The sequence below is a fragment of the Phoca vitulina genome, unplaced genomic scaffold, assembly GCF_004348235.1.
Source record: "Phoca vitulina isolate PV1807 unplaced genomic scaffold, GSC_HSeal_1.0 scaffold44, whole genome shotgun sequence".
In the NCBI taxonomy this organism is placed as follows: domain Eukaryota; kingdom Metazoa; phylum Chordata; class Mammalia; order Carnivora; family Phocidae; genus Phoca; species Phoca vitulina.
Window position 1 is genome coordinate 3,967,356 of NW_022589747.1, and position 18,707 is coordinate 3,986,062.

The 18,707-nt window shown below is 36.8% G+C and overlaps 1 protein-coding gene across 3 annotated transcripts in view; it reads right to left on the reverse strand.

Moving 5' to 3' along the window:
* Nucleotides 1-18,707, reverse strand: part of ZPBP (zona pellucida binding protein) — a 109,291-nt gene that overhangs the window by 90,069 nt on the left and 515 nt on the right. For all 3 annotated transcript variants that reach the window (XR_004302535.1, XM_032430479.1, XM_032430480.1), the window contains exons 2-3: nt 17,121-17,201; nt 7,063-7,188 (exon numbers count right to left, since the gene is read on the reverse strand). Coding sequence is in view for 2 of the 3 variants with exons in the window: in XM_032430479.1 (XP_032286370.1) it covers nt 7,063-7,188; nt 17,121-17,201 (207 nt within the window). In the remaining variant the exon portion in view is untranslated. The remainder of the gene's footprint in view (nt 1-7,062; nt 7,189-17,120; nt 17,202-18,707) is intronic.

Consider the following 18,707-nt stretch of genomic DNA (forward strand, 5'->3'; position numbering starts at 1 on the left):
GGGTGGCTCAGTCGTTAAGCGTCTGCCTTCGACTCAGGTCATGATCCCAGGGTCCTGGGATCGAGCCCCGCATTAGACTCGCTGCTCCACGGGAAGCCTGCTTCTCCCTCTCCCACTCCCCCTGCTTGTGTTCCCTCTCTCACTGTCTCTCTCTCTGTCAAATAAATAAATAAAATCTTTTAAAAAAAATAATAGAAAAGAAGAAGAGATATGCCATACGATTTCACTCATACGTGGAATTTAAGAAACAAAACAAACGAGTATAGGGAAAAGGGGAGAGAGAGAGAGAGAGAGAGAGAGAGAGAGAGAGAGAGGCAAACCAAGAAAGATTCTTAACTCTACAGAACAAACTGACAGTCACCAGAAGGGAGGTAGGTGGGGAGATGGATGAAATGGGTGAGGGATTAGTGCACTTGTGATGAGCACTGGGTGTTGTATGGAAGTGCTGAATCACTAAATTGTACACCTGAAACTAATACTACACTGTATGTTAATTGGAACTTAAATAAAAACTTAAAAAATAATGAAGAGTTCATACCCATTCTTCTCAAACTATAAAGAAAAAAAAAGTGCCCACAGATTTTAAATACCATGTTGTCAATGAGGCTATGCATTCTTGGCAATAATTTGCAATGAAATTTTCCCAATCCAGAAGTATCAATTAATAAGTGCATTAATACATATTTGAATGCCTACTACAATGCTAAATATTAGGACGGCCAGAAAAGCAAGTAGCATATGATACATAATAAAACACCCTCTCAGTTTCTTATTTTTAAAAAATTAAAAGTGGCACACTTGAAAAGATACCCAGAGGATTTCACAGCCAAGAGAAAAAGCCATTCTATAACACCACTTAAAAAATGACTTTTAAGTAACTAAGCTTGAATGGAAATTTCATGATGCCGAGGGATATTACTATAACAACTCATACAACAGCAGATAGTCAATGAATAATTGAATTAGTACTTCCTACTCTACAACTTAGCTTGATCATCTAAAAATTCAGAGTTGGACTGGATTGCCAGAAGTCCATGTCTTAGAGGTCTAAAATTACATGGTAAAATTTAAGTACAATTTCATTACAACTTACTATTTTTAAAAATAGGCTTACACTTTTGGTTTCGGCTCAGATATGAAAGTTGACTATGAGAACATCAATCCCACTATTACAATAAGGAAAAAGACAAACTGTCAATTAACAACTCTTCTTGAGCCTATCAAAAGATCACGGTGGGAAGGCAACCAACAAACCTGAAATCTGGGGACAGTGACCTATAAATAGAACAAGGACCCAAGCATTTAAGAAGACTCAGCTAAAAGTTTGCAGTGAATTGCTAAAAGCCAAGTGTCAACCAGTGTGGACATGTGAAGCTTCTGAGGACCACAGATATTGGGGTGGGAGAAGGCGGGGGTATTATATACCCTCTTAAAGGCTCTACCTTCAGCAACAACTGAGTGATCAAATGGAAGGTGAGGGGAATCTTAAGCAAGACTCCCATTGGGTTCTAGCTAGAGGAGAGGCCCCAGTAACCCTTTCAAAAGTCTACCCACACCCCTTTCCCCCACTTTCTGGTAAGGAACAATGCTTTAATCTAGAGGGAGAGAAGGAACAAAAATAGTCACCTGGGGCACTGTGGAAACTTGGTACCACTAGGGAAGGAAACAGGAAGGGAAAAAAAAGAGCTTCATTCTTGAGGAAGAGTTAGCAAGAAGTACTAGGCCAACACTAAAGCTGGAGAAGGGGTTGGAGCATTTGTGATGGCCACCCCCCCACCACAAGACCCAGGGATGCCATACTTGCCAAAAACTAAGCTTAACCAAACATCAGAGACTGGCCCTCTCCCTCAACTACCCATCAGTAATAAGAATCTAGTAAAAATGCAGTGCAATCAAATTAGAAGAACTACAAGAAAGAGATTCTTTCCAGATAATTTTTTTTTTTTAAAGGGGACACCAAAGCCAAGGAAAGATTAGACATTGGGGAAAAATAACTTCTCATGAATTAGCCTACACCTAAAACTATCATTTAAGTTATCTGAAGCTTTCAATAATCACTACAACAACCAATATTAAACCTAGACAAATTCTTGACTAGATTAACACAAACTCATAATACTAAAGACAAAATACTATTTTAAAATATATATTTTATTTATTTGAGAGAGAGAGTGTGTGTGCAAAAGAGAGAGAAAACATGAGCAGGGGCAGAAGGAGAAGAGAAGGAGACTCCCCTGCTGAGCAGGGAGCCTGATGCGGGGATCAATCCCAGAACCCTGGGATGACCTGAGCCGAAGGCAGACGCTTAATTGACTGAGCCACCCAGGCGCCCTGACATAACACTATTTTTAAAAAGGTGTTGATCTCAAAAGATAAAAATACTTACTATCTACTGTCTTATTCAAGATGTCCAACTTTAACAAAAAATTAGAAGGCATGTAGAAAAGAAGTGGCACATTTCCAAAATACCAAACAATATATAGAGACAGACTCGTAAATGACAAAGATATCACAAATATTAGACAGTTAATTTAAAATAACAGTGACAGGGGCGCCTGGGTGGCTCAGTCGTTAAGTGTCTGCCTTCGGCTCGGGTCATGATCCTGGGGTCCTGGGATGGAGTCCTGCATCGGGCTCCCTGCTCGGCAGGAAGCCTGCTTCTCCCCCTCCAACTCCCCCTGCTTGTGTTCCCTCTCTTGCTGTCTCTCTCTCTCTCTCTGTCAAATAAATAAAATCTTTAAAAAATAAAATAAAATAACAATGACAAATGTACCAAAAAATTTAATGGAAAACATAGATAATATGCAACACCAGATAGGAGAGATTTCAGCAGAGACTGAAACTATAAGAAAGAATTAAATGAAAATGCTAGAACTAATAGCAAAACAAAATGAACAACACACACACACAAAAACCCCACAGTAACACAGATGAAGTATTCCTTCTATGGGCTTGTAAAAAGCTTGAGAGCTAAGGAAAAAATCAATGAACCTGAAGACAGGTCAAAAGAAACAACCCAACCTGAATCACAAAGAGAAAAAAATAAAACACCCGCCACCACCACCAAGAAGAAAGAATCCAAGAGCTGTGGAACAATATCATATAGTGTTAAATCTGTGTCATAGAAATCTCAGGAGAGGAGGGACAGCATGGGACAGAATAAATACTTGAAGACATAATGGCTAAGAATTTTCAAAAATTAATGGCAAATACCAAACTAAATGTCCAAGAAGCTTAGAGAACACTAAGCAGAATAAATATAAAAAACAAAAAAGAGGTATATAATCACTGAAAATGAAAGGCAAAGAAAAAATCTTCAAGTCCGTTAGAAAAAGTGACACAATGTCTACAGAGGGACTGGGATAAGATTACAGCAGACTTCTCATTAGAAAACATGCAAGCAAAAAGAATACAGAAGGGCATCTTTAGAATGCTGAAAGAAAAAACCTGTCAATCCAGAATTCACAACCAGCACAAAATAAGCAAACTTAACCCAAATCACACAGAAGAAAGAAAATAATAAAAACAAAAACAGAGACCAATGAAACTGAAAACAAAAAAATAAGAGAAAAATCAAACCAAGAGCTGGTCCTTTGAAAAGACTGAAAAAATTGTTAAACCTGTATCCAGAGAAACCAAAAGGAAAGGGAAAAGATACAGCCAATATCAAGCAGAATGGAGCACATCATCCAGATTCTGAATATATTAAAGAAAGTATCACAAACTACTTCATGCTCACAAATTCAACAAGTTGAAAGAAGACTCTAAATTGGACAAATTCTTTAAAAGATACAAAATACAGAAACTCACAAAATGGTGAGAAAGGAAAAATCCTATTCCTACCTCATTTAGATTATACCTGTGAACTCTGAAGCCAGACTCAGGGCACATGATTTCAGGTAAGTACCTTCTTCTCTCAATGCCTCTGTTTTTTCACATATAAAATGGAGGAAATGACTGTACTTGCTGAAGAAGGCTGTCCAAAAAATTAAATAACTAGTATGTGTATGTGTGGGTGTATTTAGGTACAGGACAAATACAAAAAGAAAAGCTAGGGAATAATACTATAAAAGGTGAGGGTACTGTTTACCTAACAGGGATTTGGGGACAGAAGAATAGGATTTTTAAGTAACTTACTAAGAGGTACAACAGTCTTGGTAATGGTAGATCTTGACTTGTAGGTTCTAGGATGTTTGTCTTACTGTGTGTCATAACTTGCATATATCTTATATACATTTGTATATATGAACTGCTTCACTCCATAAAAAAATAGTAAGGTAGAATAAAATATAATCTATGGTCTCATTAAAAATAAGAGTGTAGTTACAGGGTAAAATTCAACAGATATACATGTATGTGTTTATATATGTTCAGAAAAGTGGGAAGTCCACACACCAGAACGAGTTAAGTCACCAGAATGGAAGAAGGGCTGGAGTAAGAGGTACAGGTCTTTGTGCAAAAAATGCATTACATTTGTAAATAAAAAATATTGAAGGAGGGGTGCCTGGGTGGCTCAGCCAGCTGAGCATCCAAATCTTGATTTTGGGTCAGGTCATGATCTCAGGGTCATGGGATTGAGCCCTGTGTCAGGCTCCACGCTCAGCATGGAGCCCGCTTAGGATTCTCTCTCTCCTTCTCCTTCTGCCTCTCCCCTGCCCATGTGCTCTCTGTCTCTCTTAAAAAAAAAAGAGAGAGAGAAATGGGGGGAGAGTGGGGGCTGAGAGAGAGAGAAGGTGGGGAGAGGGAAGGAGAAAGAGACCAAAACTAAGATTGGTCCCCTATATTTTATAACCCATCTAAACAATCTGGGTATTTCTCTCCAGGAGAATGTGCAAGTAATTACATAATCACATGATTTCTTTTGTTCAATTTTAGGGAAACTAACTTTGGAATATTCGTAAAGAGATAACTAAGTACAGTGCAGTTTAATCTAGATTCCAAAGAGATTCTCCACTTTTTAAGCTGTAAGAAAATTAGACAACATTTCCAGTTCTTTCTGAAATCATAATGATAGTACAACAAATGAGCTTTAAAACTGGCAGACAGTGAATTATGGTGCGATCATGTACTGCAAACTAAAATGTGATCATGATGTCAGAATACCAGAATTTCCTGAGAATAGTTTTTATAAATAAACATGGTATTAATATGATTTTATTATAACTACATTTCTGAACATCTATCTTCCATTATGAAAGTGAATAAAATAAATTATTGCTCCTAGTTGAAGGTTTCAAAATTCAATCATATACTATATTTTGCAAGATAAACTACAAGACTGGCATGGCATCTTAGAGAAGAAAATGTTTCAGATTTCAATCTCCAAATCAAAGGAGTAACATTTGTTACAAGAGAACAATTCAATACTTAGATGCTTCTGTTTTTGAATTTACAGCGTTTTAACACCAAATGTAAACATATTTAACATACGTGTTTGCGTGACATGTGCTACTATTACAGAGCAGTAAAAATAAAATCCAATTACATTTTCAGTACTGGATGTTTTTATACCTGGCCCATTTCATGGATTTATATTAAGTGCACAATCTCTTAGGATTTCTGTTACTGATCTCTGCTAACTCCCTCCTCCTGCATTACTACAGTCAGGCAGAGATATTAGGCTTGATCTTTGCATTTCCCACAAAGCCTAGTGCAATGGCACCCACCAGGCAGTCACTCACTAATTAAGAGCTGAGTAATTCACTCTGAAGAACCACGTCACCCAAAGAGAGGAGTACCTCTTTAAACCTTAAGCTACTTTAGAATCAGCATAAATATTATAGAAATATACAGCTGAGATCATTCAAGTATATAAAAATGTGAATTAACATATTACAAAATAAGTCTATTTCCAATGAATATTTCCTCAGCAAGTGTTGATATGAATATACTGCTTTCCCACAACCAACATAAAATAAACGTGTAGGTTTTTGTCCACAGGCACTCTCTCAAAATGGGCAGGGCAGGGCAGGGCAGGGCAGGACAGGACAGGACAGGACAGGACAGGATAGGAAGGAAGGAAGGAAGGAAGGAAGGAAGGAAGGAAGGAAGGAAATTTGGTGAATAGAGCAATAAAGAAAACTTCCTCAGAAAGGATGCAAAAATAATTAGTGTTTCATTGAACAGATCTTCAGGATGAAAATTCATTAAGCTGGGTATTTATCAAGGCTGAAAACAAGAACACATAAGCTAATTTATATTTTTTAAACTACGCTGCAAAAACAAATCAGCTTTTAGCAAAAGAAAAATTAGAATAAAACTAAGATTTTAAAACAACAAAAGAAGTTGAATAGAGAAAATGATCACATCAGTCATACCAATAGTAATCTCTATGTGGAAAAAAGTATCTTACTGACAGTAAGATCTTGTTTTCTCAAAAATTTGTTGAAAACTGTAAGGCTACCATTCAGATGGGTTTCAAGTCTACCTTCTCCTCTGGATGAACACCTGAGTACCAAGTTCCCTCTTTTGTAAGCGCAGCACCAATAATATATTAATACACAATCACTGTCAAACCATGCAGCATATCTAAAAGCGTGTTTTTAATACTAAAACACTCAATGTTAAATTTAGTCTTTTTTTCCTTAATGCATAATAATATTTAATTCAAGTATAATCCACATGGGTATGGATTTTAGTCAGAAAGAAATATAAGACCAAAAAATGTAAAACTCTAACTACTAATAAAGTCTCAAGTTGTCCCAAAGTGGGGCCGTAGAAAAACAAACAAAACCATATTTGTATATCTGTAGCTCAAGGGGTTCATTTGTATTTTTAACAAAAACCAGAATTATATCTGCTTCTTCATACACACTTGACTAAGAAAAGTCTGACTGAGGTAACCAAAATGACTTTATGAACTTTAAAAAAAAGTCACATTTTTGGGGAATATAGCTGCCTAGAGAACTCTACACACACACTGTGAAACTCTCACTCCAAAGGGAAACCAAAGGGAAAAACTTGAGGAAACAGATACACATATAAGAGATACGAATATTCTCTTTGTTCTGCATGTATTTCAGATATATTAATGTAATTATGATAACTGAAACAAAAGCCTACCTGAAATAATTTTTCCTCTTGGCCCATGCCATTGGAATGATGGATCTATCATTTCCGAATTTCGCAGTCGTGGCGTAACACATAACACATGTGGACTCTTTTGATGAAGCATAACATATACTTTCACTGAAAATACAATATTAAAATGTTCCAATAATATTTTATATTCTTTCATGCTCTATAATGCCTCACATTTTTGTAGTTCGGGCTGCATGTTTCATAACTTTTCTTTGGGTTATTGCAATTACTTGATGAAAACTAAATTTCTTTGCAGTCCATGTAATAACTAACACTCAAAAGTATATACATGTATTTTATTTGGGTGTGTGTGTGTGTCTCAATCTGAAAATAATGCACTGGTCTTTTATGAAGAGTTCATTATACTAACTTATTTTATTCTCAGAACATTATTTTAATTACAAAGAATTAAGACAATTATAAATTATTGAGACTTTATCTTAGTTTTTCAAAGATACCAAACCTGAAAGGAATCAATAAAATTGTTTAGATTACAGAAATAATAGATTATTCACAATGATGTATTGAACTTAAAAATTATGTAATTAAAAATCAATAAATACACGCTATGATTTTAATTATTAAGCATTTTTCCCGCTTTGCTTTATTTTTTTGAACATTTATTTATTTGTGAGACACAGCATGAGCCGGGGGAGGGACAGAAGGAGAGGTAGAAGCAGACACCCTGCTGAGCAGGGAGCCCCTGATGGGGCCTGATCCCAGAGTCCTGGGATCATGACCTGAGCCAAAGGCAGACACCTTCTGAGCCACCCAGGTGCCCCTCTCACTTTGCTTCAAAATTTAAAGAATACTGATCATTAAACAAGCAAAAATAGAGATACAAAAGGAATACAGTAAAGATTCAATTATCTTGAATTTACTCATAAGTAAGCCTTCAGAAAAGGTTCCGGTTAACTCCTCAGTAATTGCAGGCTGACCCTTCATTGATTCACCAAATACAGAGATCCAGTAAAATAAAAATTGTACTTGAAAATCGAAATTTTTCTTAAGTTTAAAGAGACTGTCTCTCAAGTTTCACCATATAGCATGCCGTTTACTGAATGTAGCTTTTAGACAGATACTCTTTCATAGGTTAAGAAAGTCCCCCTGTATTCTTGGTTATTTGTTTTTATCATTAACTGGTGTTGAATTTTAACAAATTTTTTCCTATACTGAATGAGGTGATCATTTTTTTCTTGAATATTTTAATGGAATGCTTGATAATAGTATTGCTTTTCTAGAATTGCTTTCCTGGAATAATTCTAACTGATCATGCTCTTTGATTTAAATACTGCTAAATTCAGGGGACGCCTGGGTGGCTCAGTCAGTTAAGTAGTCTCAGCTCAGATCATGATCTCATGGGTCATGAGATCAAGCCCCACATGGGGCTCCCACTCAGCGGGGAGTGTGCTTGAGATTGTCTCCCTCTGCCCTTCCGCCCTCAAATGCACTCTCTCCCCCGTCTCTCAAATAAATAAATCTTTTTTTAAAAAATAAACAAATAAATAAATACGGTTGGATGCATTTTGCAAATATTACTCCTGGGATAGCTGTACCTATATTCAGAAATACAATTGTGTATAATTTTTATACCATCTTTGTCCTTTTCCAATTTCAGTATCAAAGTTATTTAGAATTTAGTATTATTAAGGAAGGTATCTAAAGTTGTAATAGCCACATAAAATCAACTGGGCAGATTTTCTTTCATAAATTTTCTCTGAAAGAATATGGAAAGTGTTCTTTGTCCTTGGAAAACTGTTTAGCCTGGTACTTTTTTTTTTTTTTTGGCAATGAGGAAAAAGGTGAAAAACAAATTTTTGATTATCAATCAGGAAAACATAATTATTAGTCTAACAAGTAACTGAAGTCTGTTTTAGAAATTTATATTTTATTACAGTTGTTCATTTAAAGTTTATTAGCATAAAATTATTCAAAGTATTAAGTTGTAGTTTATAAAGTTCAGCATACTTTTATTGACTCATAACATTTTTTGTACTTCCGTTATTCATGAAACATTTGTCAAAAGCTCATCTACCAACCGTTCCAAAGACAGCTTTTGGTTCCATTAAACCTACTGTTCTTCTCTGATCTCTTTTATTTCTTTCCTACTCGCTTCAGTTAATTTCCACTTCTTTTTTCTAACTTCTTGGATACGTGTTTATTTTATACTGTTGTCACTACTCAGCCTGACTTACTGGCTCTTCTGGCATGATCGGTCTTTTACGTATCTCCTTACACCTCGTCGCAAACTATTTGCCCTCGGAATGCCAAACTACCCAGACTGCCCGAAGTAGCACACTGAACCGTTCTTCCATGGTTTTACTCGGGGAGGTATCTAAATGCCTCCTCATCTGTGGCAACTCAGCACAGGTATACCCTTCGTGGTCTGCCCTTCCTCTAGCCTCCACTAGCCTCTGTACATATTTAAATCAAAGAAAATATAACTGAACCCAGAAGTTTCCTAATACAAGATCAACATACAGAAGTAAATAATGCCCCTGTACATCAGTAATAATGCATTAAATCATGTAATAAAAAAGAAGATAACATTTAGAGGACAATAAACAGAAGTTAATTGATAATCAAACAAGGCCACTGTGGGGAATATGCTCAAACTCCAGCAAAAGATATACACAGTTAGACCATAATGCCATAATCATGGGAGTGTACACTGTAATTTTAAAGATGCCAACTTATTCTTATGTTGATGTATACAATTAATATAGTTAAAAGTAAACTCCCAGAACAGTCTTCTTTTTTTTTGTAGTTCATGTTTTTTTTTTTTTTTTTATTGAAATCAGTTTCAGGTGCACAACATAGTGTTTCGACCAGTCTCTACGCTACGCGGTGCTCAGCACAAGGGTAGCTACCATCCATCACCATACAAGCTTGTACAATACCACTAACTATATTCCCTGTGCTGTGCCTTTCATCCCCACGAATAATTCATTCCATAACTGGAAGCCCGTATCTACTACTCCCCTTCACCCATGTTGCTCATTCCCCCCACTGTCCTCCCCTCTGGCACCTATCAATTTGTTCTCTGTATTTATCATGGATCTATTTTATAGTTTAGGCTTAAAGGTTGTAGTTTGAAAACAAAAGCTGTGATATCAGTGAAAATGGCAGAGTAAAGAACTCTAAAAATTATCTCCCTCATAAAGGTAATGCAAAAACTGGCAGAAATTGTCAGGATCAACATTTTCAGAACTCTGGAAATTAATCAAAGACTTGCAGCAACCCATGAAAAACTTATTCAAGAAAAACAACTGAATTTTAGCATGATGGGCTGAATTATGCCTCTCCCCAAATGCATATGTTTGAGCCCTAATCCCCATACCTCAGAATGTGAACATATTTGGACACAGAGTCTTTACAAAAGTAATCAACTTAAGATGAGTAATTAGGGTGAGCCCAAAGCCAATGACTGGTGTCTTATGAAAGGGGAAAATCTGGACACATACAAATACAGAGGGTACATGATGTGAAGAAACATAGGATGAAGATGGCCACTCATGAGCCAAGGAAGGAGAACTGGAACAGACCCTTCCCTCATAGCCCTCAGGCAGAATCAACCCTGCCTCCATGATTGAACTTCTGGCTTCCAGAATTGGGAGACAATAAATTTTGTTGTTTAACCCACTCAGTCTCTGCTAAGTTGTTACAGGGCCTGGTGGGCTCTAGCATTGTTAAGTTTCCCCATTCCCATCTCCCTCTTCTCCCTCCCCCCCGCCCCGCCCAGCCTGCCTTAGCTCTGGTAACCACCATGCCAATCAATGTAAGAACCAGCAGGCTGGCAGCCACTAGAGGGGCAGACAGGGTTGGAGGGACTTCAGCGCCTCCTTCCCAGAGAACTGTCATTATTTGACTTCTCTGGCCCTTTCCAGGAAGATACCACTCACAAGGCCGTCTTCACTTGATCTAACTCAGAGCACAACCACTGTACAAAACCTTTTCCCAAAGATTATTTTTCAAAAATAATTAGAGGCTTTCATTTAACTTTGTAAATGCCGATGCAGCAGGTAACACTTGGGGTAAACAGGCTAAACAAAACGCTTAAGAGGAAAAGCTGGGAACACAAGTCCATAGGAGATTTGAAAAGTTCTAACACATTCCTGGGAAAACAGAAGGCCACATGTATGCATAGAAGGAACACATGCCCAAGACTGAGCATGCTTAGTCAACACAGAATTTAAGTTCTTACCTCTGGCTGAAATTGATGCTCTGCAGAGCAGACAGTGAAGGACAAAGTAATCAACCGCCTAGCTAAATGTTTAGAGTGTACCACACAAGCACATAAAGACCCTCAGCAAAGACTAGGAGACTAACTAGTTCCAGGTGTCAAAAACTCTCCATCCAGTATCAGCCTAGGCTAACTGAGCAGTGACTTCAGTGGCTACATATGACAAATGACACAGAAATTAAAGAATTAGTTCAGAAAAATCATTAAACATACCAACAATAATAACAGACACTAACAACATTCATACCTGATTTCCAGAGTTGCTACATTAAATTACTTTAAAAGTCCAGTTTTCAACCAAAAATATGAAACATGCAAAAAATCAAGAAAGTATTGTCATAGGTAAGAAAAAAAGAAAGCAACCAATAGAAATTGCCCCTGAGGAAGCCCAAATTTTGGACTTACTGAACAAATACTTTAAATCAGTTATTTTATTTTTTTAATTTGAATTCAATTAGCCAACATGTAGGACATCATTAGTCTCAGATACAGTGTTCAATAATTTATCAGTTGCATATAATACCCAATGCTCATCACATTATGTGCCCTCCTTAATGCCCATCCCACAATTATCCCATTCCCCCACCCACCTCCCCTCCAGCAACTGTTTCTTAGAGTTAAGAGTCTCTCATGGTTTTCCCCCCTCTCTGATGACTTCCCCTTCAGTTTTCCCTCCCTTACCCTATGATCCTCTACACTGTTTCTTATGTTCCACATATGAGTGAAACCATATAATTGTCTTTCTCTAATTGACTTATTTCACTTAGCCTAATCCCCACCAGTCCCATCCATGTTGATATAAAAGTTGGATATTCATCCTTTCTGATGGCTGAGTAATATTCCATTGTATATATGAACCACATCTTCTTTATCCATTCATCTGTTGAAGGGCATCTCGGCTCCTTCCAGTTTGGCTATTGTGGACATTGCAGCTATGAACACTGGGGGGGTGGTGCAGGTGCCCCTTCTTTTCACTACATCTGTATCTCTGGGGTAAATACGCAGTAGTGCAATTGCTGGGTCATAGGGTAGCTCTATTTTTAACATCTTGAGGAACCTCCATACTGTTTTCCAGAGTGGCTGCACCAGTTTGCATTCCCACCAACAGTGTAAGAGGGTTCTCCTTTCTCTGCGTCCTCGTCAACGTTTGTTGTTTCTTGTCTTGTTAATTTTAGCCATTCTGACTAGTGTAAGGTGGTATATCATTGTGGTTTTGATTTGTATTTCCCTGATGCCAAGTGATGTGGAGCATTTTTTCATGTGTCTGGTGGCCATTTGTATGTCTTTGGAGAAATATCTGTTCATATCTTCTGCCCATTTCTTAACTGGATTATTTGTTTTTTGGGTGTTGAGTTTAATAAGTTCTTTATAGATACCATCGACATTTTTCACAGAGCTGGAACAAATAATCCTAAAATTTGTATGGAACCAGAAAAGACCCCAAATAGCCAGAAGAATGTTGAAAAAGAAAACTAAATCAGTTATTTTAAATACGATCAAGAACATTATGTCTAAAGTACTAAAAAAAAAAAAAAAGGATGAAAATGATTTCTCTCCAAACAAAGAGTATCAATAAAGAGACAGAAGTTAAAAAAAAGAACCCAAAAGAAATTCTGCATTAAAAAGTACAATAACTGAACTGAAAAACTCACTATAAGAATCAAAAGCAGACCTGAGCAGGCAGAAAAAAGAATCAGCAAACCTCAAGATAGATCAATTCGGGATTATCCAGTCTAAGAAAGAGGAAAAAAGAAAAATAAATGAACAGTACCCAGAGACCTGTGGGAAACCATCAAGCACGCCACTGTATACATAATACAAGTTCCATAGAAGGGTGGGAAGTATAAGAGCACAAAGAATATTTGAAAAAATAATGATAAAACTTCCCCAAACTGATGAAAAGCATCAATTTACACATCAAATAAGCTCAATGAACTCAAACTAGGATAGATTCAAAAGAGCACCACACCTAGACACATCATAATCATCTGTTCAAGTCCAAAAAGACAGACTCTTGAAAGCAGCAAGAGAAGCAACTTGTTACATACACATGATCCTCAAATTAGTAGCCTATTTCTCATCAGAAATCATAATGAAAAACAAAGTCTGAATAGACCTAAAGCAAGTAAAGTGACTGAATTAATAATTAAAAATCTTCCTACAAAGAAAAGCCCAGCACCAGATGAATTCACTGGTGAATTTCACTAAACAAGTAAAGTCCAATTAACAACACTTCACAAACTCCTAAAAAAAAAAACAGAAGAGGAGGGAACATGTCCCAACTTGTTCTATGAAGCCACTATTACCCTAAAACCAAAATCAGACAAAGACAACACAAGAAAACTACAGAACAATTTCCCTTATGAATACAGACCTAAAAATCCTCAGAATAGTAACAGCCAATCCTGCAGCATGAAAAAGAATTATGCATCATAATCAACCAGGATTGCGTTACTTGTTCAAAATACAAAAATCAATCAATATAATACCAAATTATATCAATAGAACAAAGGACAGAAAACACACAATCATCTCAATGTATGCAGAAAAAGGATTTGACAAAATCCAACACTTTTTCACAATAAAAGCACTCAACAAACTAGGAACAGAAGGAACTTTCTCAATCTGATAAAATTCATCTACAAAAACTCAAAAACTAATGATGTAATGTATGGTGATTAACATAATATAATAATACAGAAAAATAATTATCTCCATTGTGCTATGGAAATAAAAATAAAAATAAAAATAAAAGAATCCTGAAAAGAAAAAAAAAACCTCACAGGTAAGGTCATATTTAATAGCGAAAGACGGAAACCTTTCCTCCCCTCTAAGATCAGAAATAAGACTTACCACGTGTGATGATACTGTTATCATCAGTACTGAACTGAAGGTTCTAGCTAGAGCAACTGGCAAGAAAAAAAAAAAAAAAGGCATCCAGATTGGAAAGGGAGAAATAAAACTATCTCTATTTGCAGATGACATGATCTTATACCTAGAAAATCCTAAGAAATAACTCCCCTACCAACTAAAAAAAAAATAGAGCTAATAAATGATTTAGGAAGGTGACAGAATACAACAACAATTTGAAAAATTCAATTGTATTTTTATATAATAGCAATGAACAATCCAAAACCCAAATAAAACCGTTCCATTTACAACAGCATCAAAAAGAACAAAATATTTAGGAATAAATTTAACAAAAGTGGTGCAAGACTTGTACAATGAAAGCTATAAAACATCACTGAGGGGAGTTAAAGAAGATCTAAGTAGATGGAAAGATACTCCAAGGTCATGAATTGGAAAAGTTAATATGGTTAAGTTGGTAGTACTCCCAAAATTGATCTACACTTCAAGGCAATCCCTACTAAAATCCCAATGGGCTTTTCTGCAGAAATGGACAACCTGATTCTAGCATTAATATGGAGTTGCAAGTGACCCAGCGTAGAGCCAAAACAATCTTGAGAAAGACTGAATATGAAGGACTCATACTTAATGATTTCTAAACTTACTTTAAAGCAACAGAAATCAAGACAGCGTGGTACTAGCCAAAGGACAGAGACAGAGATCAATGAAATAGAATTTAGAGTCCAAAAAAAAGCCCAAACATCTACCGCAAACTGCTTCTCGACAGGGTACCAAGAAAATTCAATAGGGAAAGAAAATATCTTGAACAAATGATGCTGGAACAACTGAACATTCACATGCAAAAGAATGAGGTTTGACTTTGATCTTGTAAATTAATCCAAAATGGATCAAAGACCTAAACATAAGAGCTAAAACTATGAAATTCTTATAAAAAATACAGGAATAAAACTTTATGACTGCTGAATAAGCAGTTGTTTCTGAGATACAACACCTAACACACCAGTACCAAAGAACAAAATAGAAATTAGACTTTATCAGTTTAAAATGTGTGCTTTAAAGGACACTATCAAAAAAGTGAAAACACATTTATTCATTTGTTTGGTTTCTTAAATTTCGCGAAGTGAAATCATATGGTGTTTGTCTTTCTCTGACCTATTTCACTCAGCATAATACACTCTAGCTCCATCCGTGTCGTTGCAAATGGCAAGACTTCAGTCTTTTTTTTATGGCTGAGTAATACTCCATTGTATATATATACCACAACTTCTTAATGCTTTCATTAAAGATGGACATTTGGGCTGTTTACAAATGAACAAAGGAAAAAAAATAAGGGAGACAAAACAAGAAACAGACTCTTGACTACAGAGAACAAACAGATGGTTACCAGAGGGGAGGTGGGTGGAGGGATGGGAGAAATAGATGAAGGGGATCAGAGTACACTTACCGTGTGTGATGAGCACTAGGTAATGTACAGAATTGCTGAATCACTATATCGTACACCTGAGACTAATATAACACTTCATGTTAACTATGCTAGAACTAAAATTTAAAAATTTTTAAAAAATTTTTTTCAAGTGAAAACACAATCCACAGAATTGGAGAAAATATTTGTAAATCAAATATCTAATAAGGGTTTGGTATCCAGAATGTATTAAAAATAACTTCCAATAATAATAAAACCCTCAATTAAAAAATGGGTAAAGGACTTGAACAGACATTTCTGCACAGAAGATACCCAAACGTCCATTAAACACAGAAAAAGATCTTAAAAACATCATTAGACATTAGGGAAATGCAAATCAAAACCACCTGAAAATCCACTTCACACACACTAGGATGGCTATAATCAAAAAAGATAAACAGTAACAAATGTTGGCAAGGATGCTGTAAAATTTTAATCCTCATACGTTGCTGGTATAAAAGTAAAATAATGAAGGCTCTTGAAGAAATAGTTTGGCAGTTCCTCAAAATGTTAAACACAGAGTTACCCTATGTTCTAAGGTATATATTCAGGAGAACTGAAAACAGGTTCACACACAAACTTCTTCAGGAATGCTGGTAACAGCATTGTTCATATAGCCAAAAAGTGTAAACTGCCCCCAAATCCATCAATTGATGGATACACAAAAAGTGGTATATCCATACAATGGATTATTATTCAGCCATAAAATGGAATTATGTGCCGATACACTCTATGACATGAATAAACCCAAAAACACTATACTAAGTGAAAGAAGCCAAATGCAAAGCATCACATCATGTATGATTCCACTTACATAAAATATCCAGAACAGGGAAATTAATAGGGAGAGAAAGCATATTAGTGGTTTCCAGGGGCTGGAGAGTGACTGCTTACTGGGTACGATGTTTCTTTTTGGAGCTATCAAAATGCTGTGGTATTACATAGTGATCGTTGCAAAACCTTGTCAGTGTACTAAAAACTACTGGAATGTTCACTTCAAAGGAGGAATTTTAAGCATGCAAATTTACCCCAGGAAACAAAACAAAACACCACACCACCAAAAAAGTTTTAGTTGCTATGCCTCTCATATGAGTACTGCAAAAGCTTATGAATCCAAAACCCTTTTAATATAGATCTCATCTGAAAAAAATTTTAGCATATTTGAACTGCATATGTTTAGTATTATGACTAATAATTATATAATAACAAGCAGAAACACTATAGACAACTTTAATTAGATAGCTTCTAGAAATAATTATTTTCACACACTTAGGCAGTTATAGCAAACAGAATCAGAGCTGGATGAATCAAACCATATGGAAATAACTCTAATCCATTTCCACAGAAGGAAAAGGGCCTTAGGAGACTAGGATGTCTGGGGAACATTAGCCTTTTGGACGAGATTCATAAAATTTAAACAAATGCTAAATACTTTCTTAAAAGTACTGAACATCTATTTATTAATACCTGGAAAATTTGATGATCCCACTATTTTCACCTTATCTTGGGTCAAGCGAAAACCTCTTGGTAATCGAATCAAAGATCCAACTATGAAAAACAAAAAGAAATGATGAGCAATCTGCCTCATTAGAAATTCCAAGATATTCAAATAGTAGAGTATCACAGTATATTTGATCTCGGTTGAAGGAGGGACGGTAAGTCAATCTCTTCCAACATCTGGCATCTCCCCTCTGACTCCTCTCTCCCCCTTATGTGCCAGTGAAATTAACCTACTCACTGCTTCCCCTACTGCACCTCATCTCAGGATTTTTTCTACAACCACTTAGAACACTCTTTTTCAAAATCCAAATCCCCCACGCTTCAAGACCCAAATCACAAGTCCCTCTTCCTGCAAACCTTGTTTGTCCTTATCACTTCTCATATTCCCTTACCTCCATCATCAGCACCTGTTTCCTGGCAGTCTACATTGTATTATATTATAGCTCTTTATGCACGTATATAATTTTTTGTTAGATTATAAGCTCTATTGATAGCAGGATCCATTGATAGTAGGATCAATGTTTATGTCAACTTATCAAGAATCAGTACCAAGCATCCTGCACATAAGACAAACTAAATAATAGTTAAATACGATATATTCTGAGATTCTTCAGTCATTGTTGAATGAGCAAATGGACCTAAGAGTGTACACAGACCAAGTGGTAGGAGCAGTATTAAAAAAACGGAATACAGCATCCACCCAAAGAACATTTAACAGAGTGGGAGGAGGGTATATTTAAAGTCAGAAGACCACTTACTGGCCTTAGAAAGTCACCTTAAACTCTAGCATCTCCGCTTTTCTCATCTGCAAAATGAGACTGCCATTTCGGATTCACAGCGTTATTGTAGGGGCTGAATGGAAGGTGGTACAAATGCCATGTGAATATCTTTACCACTCAGCGCTTAAGAATTAAGGCATTGCCTGTTTAGGTCTTCTATCCTCAGGTCTGATCTTGCGATTGGATCTAAAGATAGCACACCCCCCCCCCCCCCATCTAGTGTAATACCATGGCCAAGGCCAAGAAGCATCCTCTCCTGCGGGTCAATTAGAGGTTATCAGCTCTCGCCTACTTAGAACGACTACGCATTCACTCCCACTTCTTTCCTTTCTCCTCCTTATCCCATGCCTTCCTCCACAATCCTTCTACATTTACTTTCTTGGAGAAGCGCTCTCATTTCTCCTTTGTACAGTTTTTAGCATTTTGACCAAATCTCTTTCGAGTTTTTTTTTTATCCAATACTTTATTTTTACAGTCTAACATTTGAGCACAAAATACTGCAGCCAAAACCTTCTCGGTTGCCCGACGGCGGCTGAAGCCCTCCCGTCCGTGTGCTCGCGCGTATCCGAAACACGTGTGAAAACACTATGGAACTCTTTGGGACACAAAGGAGGAAACACGGCGGCAGAAAAACGTCCCCACTGGGCCGTCCCAGTGTTCCCTGCATTTTGTAACTACCACCGACAGGGGGAGCTGCGGGACCCAGGACAGGGACGTGCGGGGCGGTGCAGGCCGTGCGTGCCGCACAGAGGGGAGGCGGGCCAGCCGGGGGGGG